We start from the raw sequence: 25,164 nt of genomic DNA on the forward strand, positions 1-25,164 counted from the left end.
TATGAGCACAGATTAACTTAATACTTACAGATATCACAGGTTAACTGAGCAATTACCGCGTAGCAGTGATCTATACCATGGTTACAATCTAGCCGATTTATCGTATTCCAATTTAAATAATGTAATTTACTAGACTAATTCTTAAACTTTTTTAATCATAACTAATACTAACATTAATTCCAGGTTCATTCCTATCAGCCACCTTCGACAGCCTGGAAACTGCCGCTTTAATATCTGTGCCTCATGAGCTCATAGGCATTATGTTTTCCGGCATCTATCTCAACCTGGGAAGCGCTTCCCCTTACTTCTCCTGGCTCAGATACATATCCGGATTTTACTATGGAACCGAATCAATCTCTATACTACAGTGGAATACTATTTCTACGATCAATTGCGTCAATATCCCGGGAATGCCATGCATAAGAACCGGCCCCGAAGTCTTATCTCGGTTCGGATACGACGAAAGCCATTTCTGGAGGAACTGCGCATGCTTGATTTCTTTATACTGTCTAGGGAATTTGGTGGCTTTTTTTATGGTGGTCCGAAGGAGTAAAGGAACGCCTGTTTATTAAAGGATGCTAATGATAAGCTTTATACGAATGTATTGATTTATAATATAATCTTAATAAATTTGTGATTAAATCATTTTGGTTTTTGATTATTCGAATGAAGTAAATATAAGAAGTATTTTTGTTTTTCTGTCCTTTTTTTATTATTATTTAAAAAAATGTATATAAAAAATAAAAACAAAATATTAAAAAAAATAGATTATGTACTTAAAAATATAAATGTCAGAGAAACCGCATTATTAAGACCATCCTCAGATATCATAGGGCAAATAGCTAGGGTGATCGAGTTAAGAGAAATATTGAGTACACAAAACACGTTTGTTGTCTTAAAACAATTTAGAAATCTTCTCTTGACGCTAGCAAACGAAAACGAATGACAGTTCTTAGGATGGAGGCACCGCTTTTCAAGAAGGCTGGTTGGTAAATGAAATGGCGTCTATGCGCGCCTCAATCGGCTAGACTCTGTCGTAGCACGAAGTTAGTCATGCTCCGACGACATTACGATCGTGTTGTCACTTCTCGGGAATCCTGCTGCGCTTCGTTTTGCTATCAAACTTATGACCGTCTCCGACATCTACATTTACTAGCATAGTTCATAAGCTCTTTGTAATACTAGCACACTATGAGACTATCCGGTCATCGTTCTCGTCGAACCCGTCGCTTGCGAGGAAGGGCTCGACGAGTAAATTAACCCTCAGACACAGCCCACTGAATTTCTTTCCGGATCTTCTCAGTGAGTCGGGTTTCCGATTCGGTGGTAGATTCTGCGAAGCACGGCTCTTGCTAGGGTTCGCGTTAACAACGTCGTCAGGTTTGAGCCCCGTGAGCTCACCTACTAGTTAAGGTTTCATTTATTTATTTTATTATAAAACCCAAGAAAGGCCGCAGAATGTTCGTTCCAGAGTCGGATCGTGTCATAAAACGACTAAGTTTCATCCACCATTACGCCAAATAACATTCGATCCTTCACTCGAAGCCCGATACAAAATCCCAAAAAAATATAACCTTATTCAGACATGTTGAAACTTGCTCATTTTACGAAACCCTCCCACGCTACTTTAGCGGAAACTACATAACTAAAAATAGATTCGTTCTAAAGACCGGTTAATGATTCACAAAATAAGTTTAACATGCTCTCAAACTCAACTATATATTTTCATGGTGATTTAAACAGATTTATGTTTGACTTAGGGGGTTTTTATTGCTTAAATAGACCGGTGTTAAGTGTTTATGTATAATGACTAACCAAAAAATACACAAAAATTATACATACATTTATTGTTTAACGTCAACTTAAATAATACTTATAAAAGACAATTAACAAATCAAACACCCTGTATATTTTCATATTTATTGTACTAAGTTGCCGTATTTTTTGAAATACACAATGATAAGAGCTCCTATGCTCTCTGACACGAACAAAACTTTTACAAACACAAATTTGGAAAAAGTTACATGTGTAATACCTAGTTTAATTGAACAAACCAAATCATTGAAAAATCATAGGAAAATTATAAAGGACCAGGTAATTAAATTCTAAGGTAGGTTTGCTTTACAAGCTATTTATAGAATCATTAAAAAAATCCAAGACTGTTTCGGACAATTATTTAGGATAATTGGAAACTTCAAGACTGATTGGCTTATCGAAGAGTTGATTTATAACAAATTGAATGTGATTAATCAAAAGATACAAGTAGCTTTCCTCAAAATTGATACCATTTTTCTTTTGATTCATTCATTGATCTTTCTATTATTATTTCTATTTTTCTATTTCTATGTAATTTTATGTTGTCAAACAAAAATAAAGAGACATATTTTGTTATTTTAGTTGATAATTTGAATTACGGTTTTTATTTTATTTTAAGTAATTTATTATTTCCTAAAATACTGAATTTCCTAAATACTTTCTTGTAACTAAACTAAAACTAATCAGCAAAATTTAAGAGAAAAATCAAGAAAACCTACATAAAATTAAGCACGATTTTTTTTGCAATTTGTGTCGATTCTACACTAGCCGAAGGAACTTCGTTCCTACCTGGTGTCCCACGACACCACATATATTTTTTTTCATTACTCAGTCTCAGCGTACAAACAAGAAGGAAAGAGACGATAGATATACACCTATCCTACTCTAAATCTGTACTAAAATCAGTAAGCGTAACCCTTTTTCTCTTCTCGTTTCATCCCGTAATAACCCAGTAAGCCCCACATAGTAGTAACCAGTAATAAGCCCAAACTGTTTTGTAGTACAAAATTATTAGAATATCCAATTTCGTACAATACTGCTTCTCCGCTACTCGTGCACGTCGTAGTTGTGTTCACTGGACAATCTGTAATTGTTTAAGTACAAATTAAAACTATATTTACTGCATTATTACGAATTTATTGTCTTCGTTTTGTCATTCTTGATGTGTTTAATGTAAGAAGTGATTTTAAGGATATCTAAGGTTCGCAAAAACCGAACAGACTATGGAATCTTTATCAGTTTTAGTGAGTTTCCGGTAATGAAAACAAAAGTAGGTACAGCAACAGTAAAAATAATTGTACGACCCCCTTCAATATTGGTATTTATATTGTATAAAATACAATTATCATCTTTCTTTTTAATGTGGTTTGGTCTGGTCTGATACTGGTCAATATATTATAGAAGAGTTATAATATTCTTGCCTCGTCAACAGTCTTTGATCCTTGTGAAATTTTTCGAAATTAATCAGACGCCTTGAAGTCGGTGGAAATGTCGTTCAAATTTTCCGTTAAATACAAACAAACAAACCACATAACAAGGTAACAAAATCGTGTTGATAACATCTATTCCTATAAATTCAGATACAAACGTAATAAAGAATTACGACCACCACATTCCAAAGCAAATCAGTCCGTACAAGGATGTCACATTAGATTGGTTTATGTGATAAGGTCGCCCACAAACAAAAGACTGTTTACTTATAAATTTCACAATATATTAATTCATATTAATTTATTAAAGTCGATATCTTCTCGGAAGACGACTTTCCGAGTGGGTGTTCCACTTACAACGACAATGAATTTCAACCAGAGTTAATGCTTTTTATTGTAAACAAACCCACGGTTTATTTTGTTATCTGTATTTTCCGATCTAATATTGTGTAGGTTAAAGATATCTGGCTTAATTTAAAATTTAAATATTACGTTACGTCAGTTTATTACGAAATTAGCAAAGAATTTTGGATAGGAAAAATTTGGATATTCTTGAAAGCGAATCGATATGGCTCATATACACGATGTGGTACTAAAAGATCAATTTCAATATAAAAAAGTATAGAGACTGAAAAACCATATTTCGTTCGCATTTTTTTTGGGATTTCATCTAAATTGTTTTATTGCGTAAAGATACCTGATCGAGAATCAAACCAGGATCCCGAATGGTTGTATAGTTATTTACCATCAAAGAAAATATGTGATCAAAATTTTTAATTACATCAAGCATATAATTTTAGCACGACAGTAAGCTATTAATCAATTTAACTACAATTTTCCATAAACCCTGTTCCTATCTCGTTAACCTCGAGTCGCGGAAGATTACTGGTGGTAGGACCTCTTGTGAGTCCGCGCGGGTAAGTACCACCACTCTGTCTATGTCTGCCGTGAAGCAGTAATGCGTTTCGGTTTGAAGGGTGGGGCAGCCGTTGTAACTATACTGAGATCTTAGAACTTATATCTCAAGGTGGGTGGCGCATTTACGTTGTAGATGTCTGATGATGATGAGCTCCAGTACCCACTTAACACCAGGTGGGCTGTGAGCTCGACCACCCATATAAGCAATAAAAAAAAATAAAAAAACCTTTAAAAGTAGCCCTCGTTGATGTTGTAATATTAAACTACTAAACTAAAAACTTTCCATCCAGTTTAATTCTGATTCAACGAATAGGTATATAAAGCTTTTAAGTAACCATAAAAAGGCAAAGGTTATAAATTTCGACACACAGTAACGTTAATTACCCATTTATACGCTATCATTAGGGTGAAGGATATTTTTCGTAGTTTATTTTAATTTATTCGTCTATTAAAACTTACCTTTACTTTTAAGTCACATGTGTGAATTGATAACTTATTGATACATACATATGTTACTAGAATATTCGAATTTTAAAAATACTTATAGCGTACAGAGGAGTATGTTTTACTAAAATAACAGACACGACTTATGCAATGAAATGTGGAGAAATAAAAATCAAAAATGAAAGCGCCATAACCTCTCTTAAAAATAAATTTTATAGTACATATATGTATATAAACCATATATGTACACTATTACTACATAGATGGCACACTCCACGCATCGTGACTAAATCGAGTTCCACAGTATTACGGTCGCATTCCACACAGAAACTCTGTTTACCATGAGCGATTTCCACCCACTGAGCTTCTCGCCGGATCTCTCGGTGGGTCGCGATTCCGATCCGGTGGCAGTTTCTGCGAAGCACTATTTTTGCTACGGCCTATGTTATTCAACCAAACTCTCTCAGGTTGAGCCCCATGAGCTTAGCCACCAGTTACAGGGTAAGTGGAATAGCCCCATAGGCTAGGTAGAATTATAATAGGTAGAGAAAAAGAAAGGAAAATGATAACTGAGCCAATTAGAGCTAAAGAAGTCTCGAACAATGATAATGGAGGTATTTTCATAAACAGACAGATATTATGATTCCGTCTTTAGGCGTCGGCTGTGGAACCACAAAAGCATAAGTACACCGTAACTCATGTGAGCCACGATGCCTTCTGAGTATATCTTCGTAGAACTATTTCTTCAGAAGCTCATGCTTACATTGACAAAGGAGTTAAGCTTCTCACTCAAGAAGCTTATGATCGTTTATTTACTAAAGCTATATTTTTTAAAACTAAAAGTGTAACTTATTCATGAATAACACGTCCAGTTACCCGAAACTACAAAATGATAAAACGATGTACATAAATAAGAGAAAGTCTCGAGAAAGCAAGAACCGAAACTCAACAACCAAATCCGACGATATTTTTGAGGAAATCTACTCATCCTATTCAGTTAAAAATATTTCATTTCCAGCTTCAAAACTGTCGAGTGTTACAACGGGTGTACAGATTTTAAAATATGAAACTAAACAAAATTAGATAAAACATCGGCCACCTGCCGGAGAACAGTTATCTATAACAGAAGCGATCACGTCTTTATCAAACACGTGATGTCTCAGATGTTTGACATGTGCATATTAATACAGAAACACGGACATGGAATCATATCACATGCTCAAATTCTTCTTGAAAACTACTAACACATTTATCCGAAAACTGGATTCAGGGACCTGTTTGCTTATTATCAGCTCTTTTTATGTATGTAATTTATAACCTAACGTATGCATTTCTAACATAATCCGCACATAATGTAATCAGATATAAGGTTGGATATTTGTCATATTTTTAAATATATTTCAATACTAATATTATTCAATACATTTACAAAAGTGCCTTACATGTGAATGTGTATGGTTGGAAATATTAAGTTATTTTACTGAAAGCTTTTTTTTTTGTAATATGTTGTTGGCCTTTTCGACAGGTCTTCTCGGTTCGAATTAAAACTTTGATAAAACTATAAAACATTTCGACAAGACAAAACCGAGTCACACGTTCAAGGATTTGACTTAACGGCCTTGACTTGACAAGTTCATTGACGGGCCCTTTTTAAGCGACGAAAAAGAAGTAATTTCTTATTTCAACTGAACTGAGTACTTTTTTCTAAGTGAATTGATTTTCATGATTATTTTTATTTGAAAGCTAATGCTGGTCATGTGGTACCATTTAAATTTGATCAAGATATGTTTTGAGTTATCCTTAATAATGCATATTTAATTTGCATTTGACTACATTGATGACGTCTTATTTTATTTCATACAAGGCGATTTTCTTTTTTATAAAAATCTTGTATATTTGTAAATCGCTGTAAAGTACAAAGATAAATACAGTACAAAGATACAAGTGCAAAGAACGCCTGTAAGTTATGTGAGTCGTCTATTATCAAAGGTGGAAATCTGTGCATTTGGACAAAAAAAATTTATTGATATGTCAATACAGATTGATTTGAATATAATCGTCTCCTTCAAAGAATACGATTCAAAACCTGCATTAAATAAAGGTTAATAGTTAACCTGTTATTTATCTAAGATGTCGTTCAGAAGAGTTTTGTGACTGCCAATGGAATACAAAGTCAATAATTCGTTTTTCTGATTTACCAATAATTGTCCAAAAGTCACATTGCCGGCTTTGATAATAGTCTACTCATGTATGAGTGGGTGTATTGAAACAGGGTACAATATAGATTTGATAGAGATTTGTAGAATATTTTTAAATAAATAAGTATTAACATCAGTATCTATGTAATATTTAGTGTTAAAAATGCTAAAAAACGTAAAACTAGGCTGATTCTAGGTTTTTTATTATCTTATTTGCATTATCGTCTACCGTAGCTCACAGTCATCGCAACACGAATCTTGCCACCCAGTAGGGTCGAAGTTTAAATTAAGTTATACCCTTAATATCGGAAAATAGGGCTGCCTCTCGGCCAAAATAAGAGAGGTTGACTATAACCTCTTGTGAGTCCGCACAGGTAGGTACCATCACCCTGCTTATTTCTGCCGTGAAGCAGTAATGTGTTTCGGTTTGAAGGGTGGGGCAGTCGTCGCAACTTTAGATGAGTGGACGAGCTCACAGCCCACCTGGTGTTAAGTGGTTACTGGAACCCATAGACATCTACGACGTAAATGCGCCACCCACCTTGAGACATAAGTTCTAAGGTCTCAAGTATAGTTACAACGGCTGCCCCACCCTTCAAACCGAAACGCATTACTGCTTCACGGAAGAAATTGGTTGGGTGGTGGTACCTACCCGTGCGGACTCACAAGAGGTCCTACCACCAGTAAACAATTTGAGACCTTATAACTTATTAAATCTCAAGGTGGGTGGAGCATTTACGTTGTAGATGTCTATGGGCTTCAGTAACCACTTAGCACCAGGTGGGCTGTGAGCTCGCCCACCCATCTAAGCAATAAAAAAAAGTCCAAGGCGTTGGCAATAACCGAGCCAAATTTTATAAATTTTGTGGGTTTAATTTTTCTCACATTATTTTTATTTTTCGACTTTTCCTATCTAATCCAGGTTTTCAGGCTTATTATAATATAAAAAGTAAACAAAAAAAGCTCTACGAAAACTCAATGATGTCTCTACAAAATCCTTCGAAGTCTGTAATTTTTCTTCAAAGTGCATGAAGTCTTTAGTGTCATTTTTTTGTCTGTTTTAAATTAGTTTTTTATAGGTATAATAATATGTTGCATCGAATAGTCAAGATTTCAAACTAGAAACGAACTTCAGCAACGAAGAGACCGACTCAGAAGAAGAAGAAATTAGTATTATAATTTCTTTAGTGTTTTTGAAAAAATATATATAATGTATAAAAAATTGCATACCAATATAAAGAATCTGTCTCCAGTAAAGATTGCTGATAGTATCCATGGCGTAGTAGAAGTGCGAGATGAATTTCACGGGATATAACCATATTGGTAACGTTGAGATCGTTAGGAATGCTCCTGACATTAGAAACAATGGAAGATCGAAGCAAGGCATCACGTCGCCCATGTTGCCTGTCGATGTAAACAATGCAGACATACCGAGACCTGTAAACAACATATAAAGTTTTTGACGATGTATGTAAGTACCATGGTATTTAAAAAAAAATTGGAACCATCAACAATTGCCATTTAATTTAGACATTCTCTGATTAAATGAAGTGAAATACATAAAACACCACAAAAATAAGGACTATAGTTGCAAATTATTATTAAATATATCTGAAATTCCTCAATCGAAACTTTCGATTTTAACTTACTACATAAACCTGGCAGAATTTTTTATTGAAAATTTTTGTATTTAAAACATCTATTTGAAGAGTGGAGCAGCCGTTGTATGGGGGGTCAATGGGCTCTGGCGACGCCTTAGCACCCATCTTAGCCATAAAAACCAACTAACGGCTAAAATATAATTCAATAGGTAATTAAAAAAATACTGGAAGCTAAAATTATTGCTGAGCTATGGTTTAAAAACCACGAAAACAATATTACGTAGAATCGACAGGGTGTTAAGGTATGTATATCTTTAGGTAAACCTACCAATCTAAAGGAATAAATTAAGTAATCTTCGGCTTTTTTTATGAAAGATTATTGGTGGTCCGGCCGTCTTTCCAGTTTTAGCAGGACAGGTGGGCGAGCATGGGCTCAGCCAGGAGGATGCGTATATACAAACCATTGATTCCTTAACACTTGCTCACTCAACTCATCAACAAAACGAATCTATAATATATTTACCATAAGCCATGGAAGCAATCGCAGCAAATATCAGCACGACAATAAATTCCATCGTGGTGATTACGTGGTTTGGTAACTCGATCGCAACGGTTGTAGTACACACCAGTGCGATGGGCCAGATAACGCACCTTGGTATCTGTGTATACGTTAAAGAAGAGAAAAGTGGATATAGTCTTTAAAATGTAAAATCTACTACGATACGTGTTTCGCAATACAATGATACCTAAAAGTGCATTCATATTTATAGCTTTGATTGGAGAACGACCTTAAACTCCACCAGGTGATAAGTGGTTGCCGAAACTCATAGAAATCATCACAACGTGAATTCCGTCACCCAGTTTGAGATATGAAGTCGCAAAACCGCCAGATCGAAATACTATTTCGTGACAGAAATAGGGAATACTTTTTTTATGGCGAATTCAGGTAAGTTTCTCCTCTGCTGAGATAGTTTATATACGACAACTCCGTCGGATTTGTTTGTTCCAAACTATTCGGCTTGGAGGAGGTTCGCGCTCGGCCCGGACAAAAAGGCTAGTTAAGAGTTGACTTTTAGAAATTAAATATCGTTCTACGTGGACAAGAGACCTGCGGCGCCATTCCCGAGCCACTATTATCAAAACTGGTTCTACTCAGCTGTCACACTTTTTATCTAGTTGACCTCTGACTCCCAACAGAGTAGGCCATATTCTAAGATGAGTTTCCGGATAGAATACATATTTTTTTTTTGAGAACGGTGATCGGTGCTTGTAATACGTAAAACCACTGATCGGGAGGACCTGAAATGATATATAGAATACAGACCCATCACTATTCTGACTACTGTTTCTAAAGATCTGTTTTTAACAATATTCCTTCCTTTAGACAGTTTAGAATTTTGGTCACACTATATCTGTAACAGTTTTTTTAATAATGCAAAGGGTTTATGAAATACCATCATACTCACAAAACTCAAAAATTTGCTAACGAAATATGCTGAGCATTTGTACATGCCGACTTCTCTCCTGAACAGAGTGACTTCATATTTGAACACATAGAGGGTGCTATAGGCAAGCCCGTAACAAACTTCGCTCGTGACCAACCAAAGGAAGCCTCTGACGTCCTGAATTCCACGTTGTGTGGTACCTGTGACTCCGCTGTAGACAGTGCCAAGAACTGATGCTGTTACTACCTGCAAAATATTTGACGGTTTCAATGGTACCGGTACGGATACTGGTGGTAGGACCACTTGTGAGTACGCACGGGTAGGTACCACCACACTGTCTATTTCTGCCGTGAAGCAGTAATGTGTTTCGGTTTGAAGGGTGGGGCAGCCGTTGTAACTATACTGAGAGCTTAGAACTCTTAAGGTGGGTAGCGGCATTTACGTTGTAGATGTCTATAGGCTCCGCTGACCACTTAACACCAGGTGGACCTTGAGCTCGTTCACCCACCTAAGCAATATTTTTTTTTATCAAATACATACATTTATTTCTATGACAATCCCATTATAAGCAAACCGATTCACAGTCGATATACCTATGTATTTTGCTCGACTTCAACTAGATTCTTCTTGCGTTTGTCTAGATTTGTAATCAGTAAAGAGCAAAACATCGTTACATATTATAACAAGTGCTAAAACCAATTTCATTTACGATTTAATGATTCCCATGACATCTACTTAACACAAAAATACTCACCACAGACAAGAGCAGTTGAAACACGTAACTTTTTAAATCGCTCTTCAGGCTCAAAGAAGACCTCCACAGTAGAAGTTGCACTTGCTTCAGCCAATTTCTTTGTGGCCTGAAAGAAGAAGGAACTGTTCTAACAGCTGAACCATAACTACGGATTAAAAAGGTTTTTGTGATGACTTATTATGATGGTGATGCATTTTCCTCGCGGATTTCGAAGACGGCGATCTTCTTCTTGGCGACCAAATTAACGGTGATCAAGCGACCAAATTAAAGATGCAACGAATACTGCTTTCCCACATACGAACACTGATTGTATTATCCGACGAATTTAAATATATGTTCCTATTCTATTCTATATACCCACGTCTGTTAGTCAGAGGGTAATCTGATTGGATATCTTATATTACTTTTTTCATGATTCAGGGTTCACAAAGCTCATATCAGTACAGCCTAGGGTACAAGATTAAGAAACCATTAAGCCCCCGGTCATCGTTCTCGTCGAACCCGTCGCTTGCCGTCGTGCTTGACGAAGGGCTCGGCGAGTAAATTAACCCACAGACACAGCCCACTGAGTTTCTCGCCGGATCTTCTCAGTAGGTCGCGTTTCCGATCCGGTGGTAGATTCTACGAAGCACGGCTTTTGCTAGGGTTCGTGTTAGCAACATCGTCATGTTTGAGCCCAGTGAGCTCATCTACTAGCCCGGTGACGCTGATATAGTCTCTCTAGACCATCAGCTTAGGTAGAAAAAAATAATAATCAAAACCCAGAAATATTAAATGGATTTTAGATGATTTAAGGTAATAAACAAATAACTTAAATTAATCATTAACAACTGTATTAGAAAACATTTAACTCAACTAATAGTAGCATTTAGTTTAATAGATCTTTTTCATGAAGGTCATTAAATTAGTTCGTGATTACTAATATTACGCAATTCCAGGGTATGCCATGAGTACTCGTATTTGCTCCATTACAATAATTGACTGCAGCATGTTTACTTAATGTTCTATGTACATAGCGTTTTCAGTATTGATTTAAAAACTGATAGCTTCATGCTAGTATTTAATGAAACTATTATCGGATTTTTAAATCAAATCAAATCAAATCAAAAAAGTTTTATTCAACATAAATGAAAGTACATACTTGTTGAACGTCAAAAGAATTACCGCCAATTCACAAGAATTAGCCTCCGTCCTGAGAAGAATTGGCAAGAAACTCAGCGGGCATGTTTTTTTTTTTTTTTTTAAATATTAGATTTTTATTTTTATTTTAAATATTTTTTTTTTTAAATATTCATATTACAATAAGTAATTATAACATAACAATTTTACAATATTGAAATTCCCGGAGCGAGCAACTCATTCCCACTTTGTGCAATCTTCTAGATAATCATTGACTTTATAGTAAGCTTTATTGCACAGATGTTCTTTAATAGTTTTCTTAAACCTATGTATATGTAGGTTCTGAACATCTTGTGGGATTTTGTTGTACAGGCGCACAGACAAACACCCGAATGAATTTCGTATCTTATGTAACCTACTCATCGGCACAACAAGCTTGTGTTTGTTCCTAGTATTTCTAAAATAAATACAATAATTAACTCGATACGTAATCAATCGTTAAGTTATTTTGTTTTTCCATTTGCGATTGGCCGAAACGACAACATTGTTTTGATTTTTTTTGGCAAGAGAAGACCTGGTCGCCATACTGGAGCGATGTCAAAGAGCAAGCGCAAGGCAGAGTCAAGTGGAGACAACTTGTGAAGACCTTATGTACCAGCGGGGTACCCTAGAACTACAATAACAACAACAACAACAATGCACTTAAAATTTCAAACTAATAATTAAATTATTTTGTAGTTTATACCAAATTTGAAAAATCCTCTATTTTATATTGAACCTATTAAGACTATTTGATGTGTGAGATTATTAACACATCACGATTGTTTTTATTGGTATAAACTAGTGGCTAGTTTCACGGTCTACCCGATTTTTAGTTGTTACCTTGGTCGGAGTCTTGATTATATTAAATATCAGGTCGCGAACCCTTTAAGCCGAAACGCATGCAAACTTTTGGGCTATGTTGGACAGGTTACAAGTGTTACTTAAGTTAGGTAGAACCAAACGTTTTGGCATCACAGTATGAAACACAAACTTTTCAATTAAGTACACTTTTCGTCGACGATCGAGACATTAGCTAATTAAAACGTCAGAGTTTCTAATACGTTAAAACTGTGAGCTGTCAATCTACAATAAAGTGAAAGTCTTGAATGGACCGTGTTGTATAAGAGGAAATGTGAGCTTAATCTACATAGACTGATTACCCGTAACATATTACTAAAAGTACACACACGATCTGTCACTACCACTGCTCAACAGTTCTTCTCGCATATAGCAATGTTCCTTATTTGAATTAATAATTTTTAATAAAAGTACTTCAGAAACTACGGAGAAGGCCATTCCACGGCTTTCAAACATTATCATAAAATACGTCTATCTATCTTCTACCTCGAAAGGGCTGAAGCTCACATGGGCCTCCCCCGAGGCTCACCACAACGACGTACGTAGTCAAATTAAATACGGTTGATTTTAAAAAAAAAATTGAAGCACAGAAGCTAACTTTGGGGCGGAAACAAGGGAACAAGAAATGTTGATTTTGTTTTTATTTAATGACAGGATTGCTGATGTCTCATAGGACTTTCCAGCTAAATTTGACGAAAAACTCAGTAGGGTAATTCTAACCCATTCTAACCGGCGTTATCTAGGCAGGCTTCGGATAGCCTGCCCACCGAGAGGGCTGATGGTCGTGGCACCAACGACTGCTAGCCTGGCGTCCCGAGGAGGAAGGTGATGGGAGAGATGTGCTCTGGACTAAACGCTTCACATTCCCCACTTTGCCTTTTCATGAGTTCTATCTCATGCGAGGTTTGAACGTGGCTTGTTGAGCGACAGGAAGTTTTTAGTCGGTTCGACACTGGCAGGGCGGGGTGGAGGGCGCAAGTCCGGCGATTTCCTCCTGATCAAAAAAAAAATAGTAATTCTAAAGGAAAAACGTAAAATCGAACTGTTCGACAAATTCGACAAGTACCGTGACCTATTGGTATTCGCATTAGATAGTTCTACTAAAGTATCATCTAACAGTACCGATAGTGGATCAGGTAGATTCATTGGGACGACTTAACGGCATCTACCGTGGTTGGCTATTTAGTGGCGGCCATCTTAAGAGGGTTATCGTGTCAAACACTATTTCTATAAAACTAGATCGTCATGATAATCTCCATCTCCCACGCACCACGCTGGTTTTCCCTTCAATACAGCTATTTATATTTCAGGCCGTAGCTATCTTTTTTGCTCCACTTTAGGTCCCCACCTAACAGAGTTTTTGATGCATATGGTGGTTAGTACATCTTGAGTCCGCACGGGTAGGTACATACCCTGCCTATTTCTACCATGAAGCAGTAATGCGTTTCGGTTTGAAGGGTAGGGCAGCCGTTGTAATGTTAAAACTGAGACTCAGAACTTATGTCTCGAGGTAGGTGACGGCATTTACGTCGTAGATGTCTATGGGCTACTACTTAACTAAATGGGCCGTGAGCTCGTCCATCCACCTAAGCACTAAATAAAAATAAACAATACTTATAATTTCTATTACTTAGCACTTACATTTGACACCAAACGTAGAAGGAAAATTTATTAGTTCCTTCACTATCGCTCACTGCTGTCACTACAGTCACACAGTCACTACACCAATGTAAATCTGCATTTAATGCAATATTAAAGCGATGATGTAATAATGTTCTTACTCTCAGCAGTATTGCAATAACATAATTAATATACTGAAATTAAATATTCGGCTGTCTAACTAATGTTTACAAAGGTCATTTTATAAATAGTTCCACTTTATCGAAACAGTTTAATAATTCAATCTAATTCAACAAATTTTTATTTCTTTATTTATTGGCTCGTAATACCAGCTACGTGCATAATAAATTGACATAAAAAAATACAACGAAAAAATATAACCAATTTTTTTTAAAATTCTTGTTGTTCCAAATAGCATTTATGAAAACATACAGTACTCCAAAGTCAATTCGTTTTGGTTGTACTGCTGTCGTAAATTTAGCATATAACTTTCTCTATTATGCCACAAAAAATATAATACGGATATATTTAGGAACAAATTACCAGGTATTACGTAATAACAATAACAAACTCGTGTTTATCATGAAATCATTTCGAATAAATTTTACATTTGTTAGGGGAGTGACACACTCCTTTATATATTATATATTATTGTCATGGAAAATTTAACTATACATTTACATTTTATAACTAATCTAACTAATGATATTCGGAAACAACAAAAAGTTATTTGACGACGCGTACCAAACAAGAACAGCCGCCCACAACGCGCAAATGCCAATAACACTGTCAACACGTGAAGTTTTAAACTACAATTTAAATGGGATTTAAAAACAATTCAATGATACTCGAGCCGCAGCGACCATGAAAACTGTAATGCTTCAAAATTATTAAATTCCCATAAATAAATAAACCAATCATAATTTTTAAAAAAAAATGGGAACAAATCACGGTCATCCGGCCCCAAATTAGTTTTCCCTGTGTACCAGATACTGATAAACACTCTTAAGTATGTTTAAATATCAAAAATGATATTATAAACCTGAAGAGTTTGTTTATTTGGTTGAACGCGCTGATCTCAGGAAGTACTGGTCTGATTTGAAAAATTCTTTCAGTATTAGATATAACATCACGCTAAGATACAAGCGGAGCACTAACAAAGAATGTGTCAAAATTGGGGTTTCTTTTTCGTTTTGAGAGCTTCCGGAAACGGTTAAAGTTTCGCTAAAATAACGTATCACAGAATTGTTCCCCTTTAAAAGTTCAAAAAAAAGTCCGCGAAGGCATATGTCTATATTTTAAGGTTGGTTCACTATAACCTATTTATATTAACCAAATTTGATCTAAAATAAGCATTATTTGTGAAGGTATTTTAATAAAGATGATATTAGTCGATATCCAAATAAATATGTTATTTATTCATTACAAATATTTCATTTAAAAGAGATTTTCTCTTAACATCATTTGATTTCAATGAGTATCTTAGAAGATATCGCAGTTTTAAAATAACTTCGCAGCAAAATAATGATCTTACGGGTAATAATGATTACAAGACGCCGACCAGCAGGTGCGCGGCGGAACAGAATAAGAAGAATAACAAGAAACACCCAAATCACTTCAAGATAGGTTTTGAAAAGAAAAAAAATTTATCATAATCGGTTCAGAAATTCTCGTGGTAAACATACATAGATAAAAAAATGATGTTCATATTGGTAGCCTCCTCTTTTGAAGTCGGTTAAAAAGCGTGATTTTGGTACTTTAAATAGCTCCTTAACCTTGTATTATTCAAAAATATTTTCGCCTTCTACGTAAATGAAGTCGCAGGTAAAATTTAGCGTTATCCCAAAGTAACTATTTCACACTGTCGAAGTCGCGGGCAAAACGTAGTATACATATATAGATAATAAACACCCAGAAAGAAGCAAACAAAAATGTTAAGTCGTCGTGGCCTAAAGGATAAGACGTCCGGTGCATTCGTGTCGAGCGATGCACCGGTGTTCGAATCCCGCTGGCGGGGACCAATTTTTCTAATGAAATACATACTTAACAAATGTTCACGATTGACTTCCACGGTGAAGGAATAACATCGTGCAATAAAAATCAAACCCACAAAATTATAATTTGTGTAATTACTGGTGGTAGGACCTCTTGTGAGTCCGCACGGGTAGGTACCACCGCCCCGCCTATCTCTGCCGTGAAGCAGTAATGCGTTTCGGTTTGAAGGGTGGGGCAGCCGTTGTGACTATACTGAGACCTTAGAACTACATCTCAAGGTGTGTGGCGCATTTACGTTGTAGATGTCTATGGGCTCCAGTAACCACTTAACACCAGGTGGGCTGTGAGCTCGTCCACACATCTAAGCAAAAAAAAAAACCTCGACGCAACAGGCAAGGCTGCTAACTACTGAACCATCGAGTCAGTCTATGTCTATGTCAATCAGTCGATGAATAAAATAAACGTTAACTCAAATTCGAATGGAACACAACATAGCGCAACATACATATATTAGCTTTCCAGTGTAACTACAAAGTTTCGGCTACTACACACTTTCGCCTTGAACTTTTAACCTCAACTTCGAAACACCCTCTAATCTATTTTAAGACGAGACATAAATCTTACAACCGAAAACGGTATCATTAATAATAACCATTATTTTGATCTTATGTTACCAAGGTTTGTTTTACTCGGTAAATTATTTTCTATGGTTGTTTACTAACATCAATGATAGACAAGCGTGTAGACCCAAATGATGAGAATTGGTTGTGGTCGTCAACTCTTTAAAGTAGTTTGGTTAGGCCTTTAGATCAGTCTTGCCAAAATTACCGTAACGTCAATTCTCATGCTCAAAATGCTACTGACTCTACCTAAAGGACTACGAGTCATTTGAAATGTTCCGTCGTTTCAAACATAGTCCAACATCCTAGTTTTTTTGTCACATTTAAGTGTTTTAAGTCCCACTCACTTTTTATAGATTAGGTTAACTTCCAAACCGGTTTCGTCACAGTCCAAAGACTGGTCCTGGTAATTTTCCAGCATCTTTTTGATACATACTCCATTGTGATTGGATACAGCTCGTATGTAAAATTCTGCTGGATTATAGTTCAACGGGCAATGCAGGTCAATGCTGTAATACAGATTTTTATTATTATTTATTCTTCTTTGTTTTATTGTTTCTCAATTTATTACATCAAAAACACTTTCAACCAAAAGCCAACTAGCCGTACGTATCAGTCAGCCAGACGTATAGCCAGCATTAAAAACAGTTATCATCTATATGTATACTTTTTATTATCATTCAAGAAGATCGAAACAAATAAAAAATATTCTTAAAATAGTAAAGAAATTTGAAAGACAACATCTCGAACTATAAAAACTATTTTTAGATTATTAAATTTTAGGCTTTTTTATTTCGAAGTCTGTACTCACGCAGCGCTCATTGTTAAGGTCAATAATAATTGGCCTATCTTACTTTTGGACCTTATTTAAAATAATGATTCTTTCACTTATTAATATATAAAATACTAATATATAAAATCTGAGAGAAAAGAAAATGTAAAGGCGAATTCTCAATTGTATTAATTATTATGACCATCCAAACCCAACCAGAAATGATTTTTATTCGCAGCATAGACTGTCGTGATAGTTGTAGCTATTCGTGCGGGCTTAAAACACACATAAACAACCAATAAATCTAGATCGATTAGTTGATTGATTAATAATGACATTTCATTGGACAAACGAGCGTTTTTTTTATTAATGTTTATATTATACAAGATCCTAACAGCTAGATAATTTATTTATAAAATTTAATAAACTACAAAACAAATATCTTTTTAAATTAAAAATAAATATTTACAGATTAAGAGATTCTGTTTAACTTTGTTATATACCTAATGTGTATCACTAATAAATATCTATTCTGTGCTATTTATCCATTCAAAAAGACTGACGAAGATTTTAATGAGATAATTAATCAATTATTAAAAAGCGGTTTGCATTTTATCTATACTACGGTTTATAGATGCATAAATTCAGTGTTCCACATTCAAGCTTGCCAGTTTTATAATCATTCTATTACCTAATGCGTTCAAAATTCAAATTTGCGAGCGTTTTATTTTATCTATTATCTAATATTATAAAATTGAAAGTAGCTTAGAATAAAATTTCATGTGTTACCTTTCAAAGAACGATTTGCACGCATCCTGAGTTCCATGGAAAAGTAGATTTCCCTCAGCCATCAAAAGAATAGAGTTAAACTCTTTGAAGATATCACACGAAGGTTGATGAACAGAACATATGACAATCTTACCGGACGCTGACAATTTCTTTAATATGCCAATTACTTGTGATGCGTTATAACTATCCAAGCCGGTAGTGGGTTCGTCGCATATCAATATTTGTGGATTCGATAAGAACTAAAACGAAAATGATGGAGAGGATTAATTATTTTGAACAGCACGTGATTATTTAAAGCTTTCACTATTTAATGACGCGTGTAGTTTTATTCCATGAATAATGTTGACCAGCCCTATTCGCTTTCACTCGCTTTAGTCATGTTATTCTAAAATAATAAATAAAACATCATCTCATTCTTTGTCATAAAGACATTATTCCTCATAGTCTCACAAATTATCACTTTCTTCAGGACAAACATCAAAAACTAGTTACAATCAGAATTTAAATTCAAATTTAATGTGTCATTCAGCCATATTTATGTTCATTATATAACTCTTATAGAAGCCCTCATATTAAAATTTATTCTTTGTTTACTTATCGAAGCGGCTAAGCGTGGTATGGACATGTGATGCGTAGAGAGAAGATTCATGTAAATAGGAGATGTATGGAAATGGTAGTGCAAGGTAGAGGGGGAAGAGGTCGACCGAAGAAAACATGGATGGAGTGTGTGAATGATGATGTGTGAGAGAAAGAGGAGTGAATGTTGAGATGACGGCTGATAGAAGAAAATGGGAGAGAAAAATTAGCTGTGCCGATTCCACCTAGTGGGATAAAGTGGACAAAAAGAAGAAAACTCACCGAAGTGGCTAAAGACAACAACCTCCTTTCTCCGCCAGATAATGATCCTATGCGCGTTTCAACGTGTGCGCTTAGTTTGAATTCTTCGATGACTGTATTCAGAATTGATTTGTTCGGTTGCTTCGTACTGTTACCTAGTTTCATTTCTGTCTGAAATAAATTTCATTGATGTACCTAATTTTCGGATAGTGTAATTATAATATCCAAAATGACAATTTCGATCGGCTAATGTTTCAATTGAATTGATTGAAAGGTGTAACAGAAACGTTCTATTGAATAGTTTTGGTAAACTATGTGAAATGGAAGTAAGCATTTAAAACATTACCTGACACGCGGATCAACTTATGATAATGCGAGAGGCATATGGTAGCTACTTTGGTTTTAAATTGAAGTTTCACTAGATTTGAATTTGTATATATATTAGTTTTCAGTATTATACTTGTTATATTGGGGCCTAACAACAGTTAACACGATATATGTATACAACATTGTTTACTGTTTATGCCCTGATATCGAGCTTAACCATTTCGCCTTCGGCTTAATTCCCTAAAATATTCTGTGTATGAAGCAAGCGTGATAACTGACAAACTCGAACTAATAAATCACTTACTGACTCAGTTGTTTTCCAATCGTTAAACGAATTCTTGTATCGAAACTAATAAGTGCAAGATCTTGAAAAGAACATATATTTTCTTGACACAAACGGCCAGAACCAACGGCCGCTTTTTATCTGAATTCACGAAGAAAATGTCAAAATATTTCCACGTCAAACTCACCATAAAAACAAGTTGCTCCATAACAGTCAAGCTGTCCGTGAACACGTCGAACTGGGGCACGATCTCGGCACCCGTCAGATCCCTGACATTTCTACCGTTGATCGTAACGGTGCCTTCAAATGGTAATGTGCATTTCCCGGCTAACGACACTAGAAATGTTGTTTTTCCTGCTCCACTTACAAAAGAAACGAAATCACTTTAAAGGTCAGCTAATAAGTACAATTTACCTAGGTGCAAAACTCATTTTAAATGAAAAAAAAAGAACTCGCATTGTTTTCATGGTCTACATCGTTATGGTATACTTCTGTTTTACAAAGTATTTGGTTATAAAAATAAACCATTTATTCCCAGTTCAAAACGAAATTATAATTAGGAAACATATGCTTACCTCGGCCCGATGATTGCTGCAAATTCCCCTTCCCTTATACACGCTGAAACTTTGAAAGACATTTTCAATTAGAATGATTTTAACTAAGCAACGTATCTACCAACAACCTAATATCAAAGAGATTATAACAGTTAGATAAATTAAATTGAATAAATAAGAACGCATTAATCGGAGTCAAACTAGACATTTCTTTTTTATTAAAATTAATAGAAACACACAGACCGCGAATATTGAGTAACCATTGCAAAGATACTGATCGAGATCAAAATTCTAAAACCGACCAAAAGCACTGTTACTGAACAGTGTTATCAACCACTTTGCCAACCAAGGGTCTATGCTTCTCCTTGACGTGTAGGTGAGCTCACAGGGCTCAAACCGGGAGTGTTGCTAACACTGGCCCAAGCAAGAGCAGTGCTTCGCAGAATCTACCACCGGATCGGAAACGCGACCCACTGAAAGAAACTCAGTGGGCTGTGTCTATGGGTTAATTCACTCGTCGAGCCCTTCGTCGCAAGCGACGGGTTCGACGAGGACAGTGACGGGTGCTTGTGGTACCTAAAAGCACCGGTTAATGGATCGGGAGGATCCGTAATGACCTTAACCATCGATACTCGTAGGTTGGACGTCTAGAAGAAATTGCACAACTAATTTAAAACTTCTTTTACGCTTTAATCATTTTTTTTTAAATATCTTCACATTATTTCCGATCAGTACAGTCTCGAATACTTTAGAATTTTCACGACCATAGATCTGGTGTTACAAAACCAAATGAATTCTTTGGGGAGCCATAACAAAAATCGTAGTATACTAAAATCTATTGTATTTCCTATAATTTATTTAACGGCGTGAGGAGTAGCATTAGTGACGGTATGTGTGAAGTACGTATAACATCACAATCACCATCATCGGTCAAAAACTTCACCGTCAACAATAATTCAATACCTACATTAGTACATTCACTTTTATAGGTCACATTCCCTACATTTTTACTGTTTTGATTGATTTTGACATTGCTTAAATTCGTGGTAAATCGACAATTTAATTGACTTATACACCTGGTATTCAGTGACTCCTGAAGTACATAAACTCTGCGTAAACGACTCACTGGACCTTAAAATATGACATTTCAATTGTCCTGTTTTAACAGGTACCATACTCTTTAAAACCGGTAGTCGCGAATGTTTCGCGATAGAATCGGTCAGGATTGAATCACTTATCCTTGCCTGCTCACATTCCCCCATCACCAGTCCGTCTTAAACGGCAAATTTCCAGATAACATCTCAAAAATACATTGCAAAGTGTTACTTACCATTATCGATTATCACAGTTTTTGGTTTAGCAACTTTTCTCCATATTGACTTCTCTTCTGGCGTCCAAACCTTCAGATTTCTAACAATAATTGCGTCTTTATTTTCGAATTCGTCTAAGAGGACCTGAATCGTAACAGTCACTTTGTCTAAAATACCGACAGCCATGTCTCAGTTCGTTTTGAACATTTTCTAAACTTAGACTCGCTTTTAAACATAATTTAGAATTAAAATAGACATTTTAATATTTCAAATTATTCTTCCTTATTATCATATGATAATATATAAAAATATTATTCAATATGATTATTTTGTTGCAAAATTAACCTCGTCACTGTCAAATAGATTAATGGATTAATAAGTCGATGATATTTACAATACATTTTTATTATTTTCGAAGGAAATGTATCTGAACCTGATCGTGTGTGATCAACACCTCTATGGACACCAACAATCCCAGGGCATAACTAAACCAATACTTTCAAATCAACTGCTATGTCAATCGACTAAGGCTGTGATTTTTGCAGTATATGTCTGTGGGTAGGTATTTATTTTAAGTCAGAATTGCGTATTAATATAGAGTAAGGTTCTAATATAGTTTAGGCAGAAGATCATGTGGATGCTCACCTATCTGCTGGTCTGATTTAGTAAAGACGCTCACCGGACTGCCATTAACCGAGGCTATAAATACCGCCGAGGATAGGAAGATGCAGGGAAGCATAGTGCGTTGAGTGGTCAACATTTCAAACTAGACACAAGCTTGAGCAACGAAGTCACCGATTCAGAAGAAGAAGAAGAAGAATAGGTACTCATCAGGAGGTTCGGACTCTCGGCTCGTGCTATTACTATTTGCTTTGCATTCCGTGAATTAGTTACTCAGCGTTATCTACTCAATCACTAACTGCCTTCCCAGATATTTCTAAAACTTTCACTGATTTCTCTATAATACAAGTTTATCTGTGCTAGAGCATAAGCAGGGTATTAGTCTGACGTGAAAAACTCCAGCGTTTCGGTAGAAGGGAATACTATTTATAATATTACTGCGAAGACCAACTTATATTTCCGTAACAAAGCAGTGGTATGATTCCAAAGATATGACGCCATTCGGTCTTACTTATGATTTCTTGGAATTCAAATCGAAATTTAAACTACTAAAGCTATCTCGAGTTTTAGTTTTTTGCCCAACAAATTAATCACCAACCCACAATGTTCAATAGCGTATTGTCTCTCTCTGCTCTGATCACTTTTATTAATCCTGTTTTTGCAAGGAACTTAGTATTTTCTAATACAGGTAACCCTTCTACATATAACACGATATTTTACAACACGTTTCCACTTTAACAAGAAAAGAAAAATTCTCCAAAACCTTCTTATAACACGGTATTTCTACAACACGATATCGAGATTGTTTAAAATTATTTTATCAATTACATTGTGCACTATGAACACACAATATATGGGAATAAGCGAAATTTTACTGCTTATTTTTTATGTGTAATAGGTATAGGTAGGCGTAATTGAGATATTTCATTTTGAAAAATTATTCTTCTTTTTTTAATGGCTTCTAGTCTCATATAACACGGTTTCGCACAACACGGTACTTTGTAGAAACGTATCTACCGGGCATAGGGTACTTGTACTTCACTTTCTTTATTATTTATTTTATGCAACTTACCTTATTCAACTCCATTGAGATAGCTCAAGTCTTCAACTGATTATACAAGCAACATTCTCGTGACATATCACTAGACTAATCGTTCATAATGACTACATTGTGAAATTAGGCAAACCAGTCAAATAATGATACCGTAGTGCAAATACGATGTGGCGCCAACTATCTTTACCCGAGCATCTTCATTCAAAGCCCTGTATGACCTTATTATGTATTATGTATGTCTGTTTAATTTTTAATCTTATCTAAATTTCAAATCAAAAAATAAACACATGTACTTTCTCTTTGCGAATGAATAGCAATAGTTGAATACATATATCATTGTTATGGCCTATCTATATATATAAACGAAAGTCGTGTTAGTTACACTATTTATTACTCAAGAACGGCTGAACTGATTTGGCTAAAAATTGGTGTGGAGGTAGCTTAGAACCAGGAGAAGGACATAGGATACTTTTTATCACGTTCCCGTGGGACGTGACATAAAACGTGGTATAACAAAATGCAACTGATATGGAATAACAAAATGCAGCTGACAGCTAAACGTAATGTAGTCTATGGTTAGTAGAATTTTGAAGTTGACCGGTTGAAGTGTTTGTTTCGAATTTCTATTTATTGTGCCGAGATAGGTAATCATTAAGGAAGTCATATCGCGACCGGCACGATCAAATCTTTCCCGACGAAACCGTAATGCAACTAGGATTCGAAACATTGCGAGAGAAAGGACTGAAGAAGAACAAGAAAATACAATAATAATAATAATAACAGCTAAAATATGACTATATATATAAATGTGACTATACTGAGACCTTAGAACTATATCTCAAGGTGTGTGGCGCATTTACGTTGTAGATGTCTATGGGCTCCAGTAACCACTTAACATCAGGTGGGCTGTGAGCTCGTCCACACAGCTAAGAAATAAAAAAAAAAAAAAAAAAAAAAAAAAAAAAAAAAAAAAAAAAAAAAAAAAAAAAAAAAAAAAAAAAAAAAAAAAAAAAAAAAAAAAATACGTGGCCAATAAAGTATCATTAAAATACTTGCTATTTTAATTTATATTAATTATCCAAATAAAAAATTGACCATGATAAAATTGAAAGTCCGCTCATTTATTGCCTCTACTTATAAGGCGGAACAAAGTTCGCCGGGTCATCTAGTATATCTATATAAAAATCCATGTATGTATGTTCTCCTATCGACGACGGGGCGATTTCGGTGACATTTTCAGGAAATCTTAAGATTGGTCCAGCGGGTGATATCGTGAAGCTTGGTAGTGATATGATCAAGTCAGATCAAACATTGTCCAGCAAAGCGAGCTTTGACTTGCTACATGTATCAATTTCAACATGAAATGCTTATATACTAGTTTTTTTCCCTACCTAATCGTTGATAGGCCTTTCCAGATTCGCGCGGACGGGTAGGCGAGCTCACAGGCCCAACCTGAGAGAATTTGCTATCACAAGCCCTAGCAGTGCTTCGCAAAGTCTACCACAAGTTCGGAATCGCAACCCACTGAGAAGATCCGGCGATAAACTCAGAGATTCGTTCGCATTAGGTCGCTCGTTCGACGAGAACGGTGACCGGTCTTGAAAAGCCTAAAAGCAGCGAGATTCGAGATCCGGGGATCCAACAATCATACTAGTACTAGGTAAAATACACTGCAAGAACTTTTAATTCGTTATCCAAGGGTCACGGCACCACAAATTACTAAACCCAGGCCGTCTGTCTTTCTGTCGTTTTATAAAT

At 35.5% G+C, this 25,164-nt stretch overlaps 2 protein-coding genes across 2 annotated transcripts in view; one reads left to right on the forward strand and one right to left on the reverse strand.

Moving 5' to 3' along the window:
- The window catches only part of LOC101743333 (protein scarlet), a 58,732-nt gene extending 58,087 nt beyond the window's left edge, over positions 1-645 (forward strand). Inside the window, exon 12 of the mRNA XM_012695731.4 lies at positions 184-645. Coding sequence (XP_012551185.2) covers positions 184-572 — 389 coding nt within the window. The 3' untranslated portion in view covers positions 573-645. The remainder of the gene's footprint in view (positions 1-183) is intronic.
- A 2,072-nt stretch (positions 646-2,717) lies between these two features.
- LOC101741267 (protein white-like) lies at positions 2,718-23,439 on the reverse strand. Its single transcript, NM_001309620.1, is given in 12 exon segments — positions 2,718-2,899; positions 8,036-8,242; positions 8,930-9,065; positions 9,873-10,097; positions 10,606-10,711; positions 17,207-17,368; positions 18,421-18,659; positions 19,279-19,428; positions 20,055-20,229; positions 20,443-20,491; positions 21,752-21,875; positions 23,425-23,439. Coding segments are annotated over 12 exon segments (1,770 nt in total).
- Positions 23,440-25,164: the final 1,725 nt, after the last annotated feature.

The sequence above is a fragment of the Bombyx mori genome, chromosome 5 (genome assembly GCF_030269925.1).
Source record: "Bombyx mori chromosome 5, ASM3026992v2".
In the NCBI taxonomy this organism is placed as follows: Eukaryota; Metazoa; Arthropoda; class Insecta; order Lepidoptera; family Bombycidae; genus Bombyx; species Bombyx mori.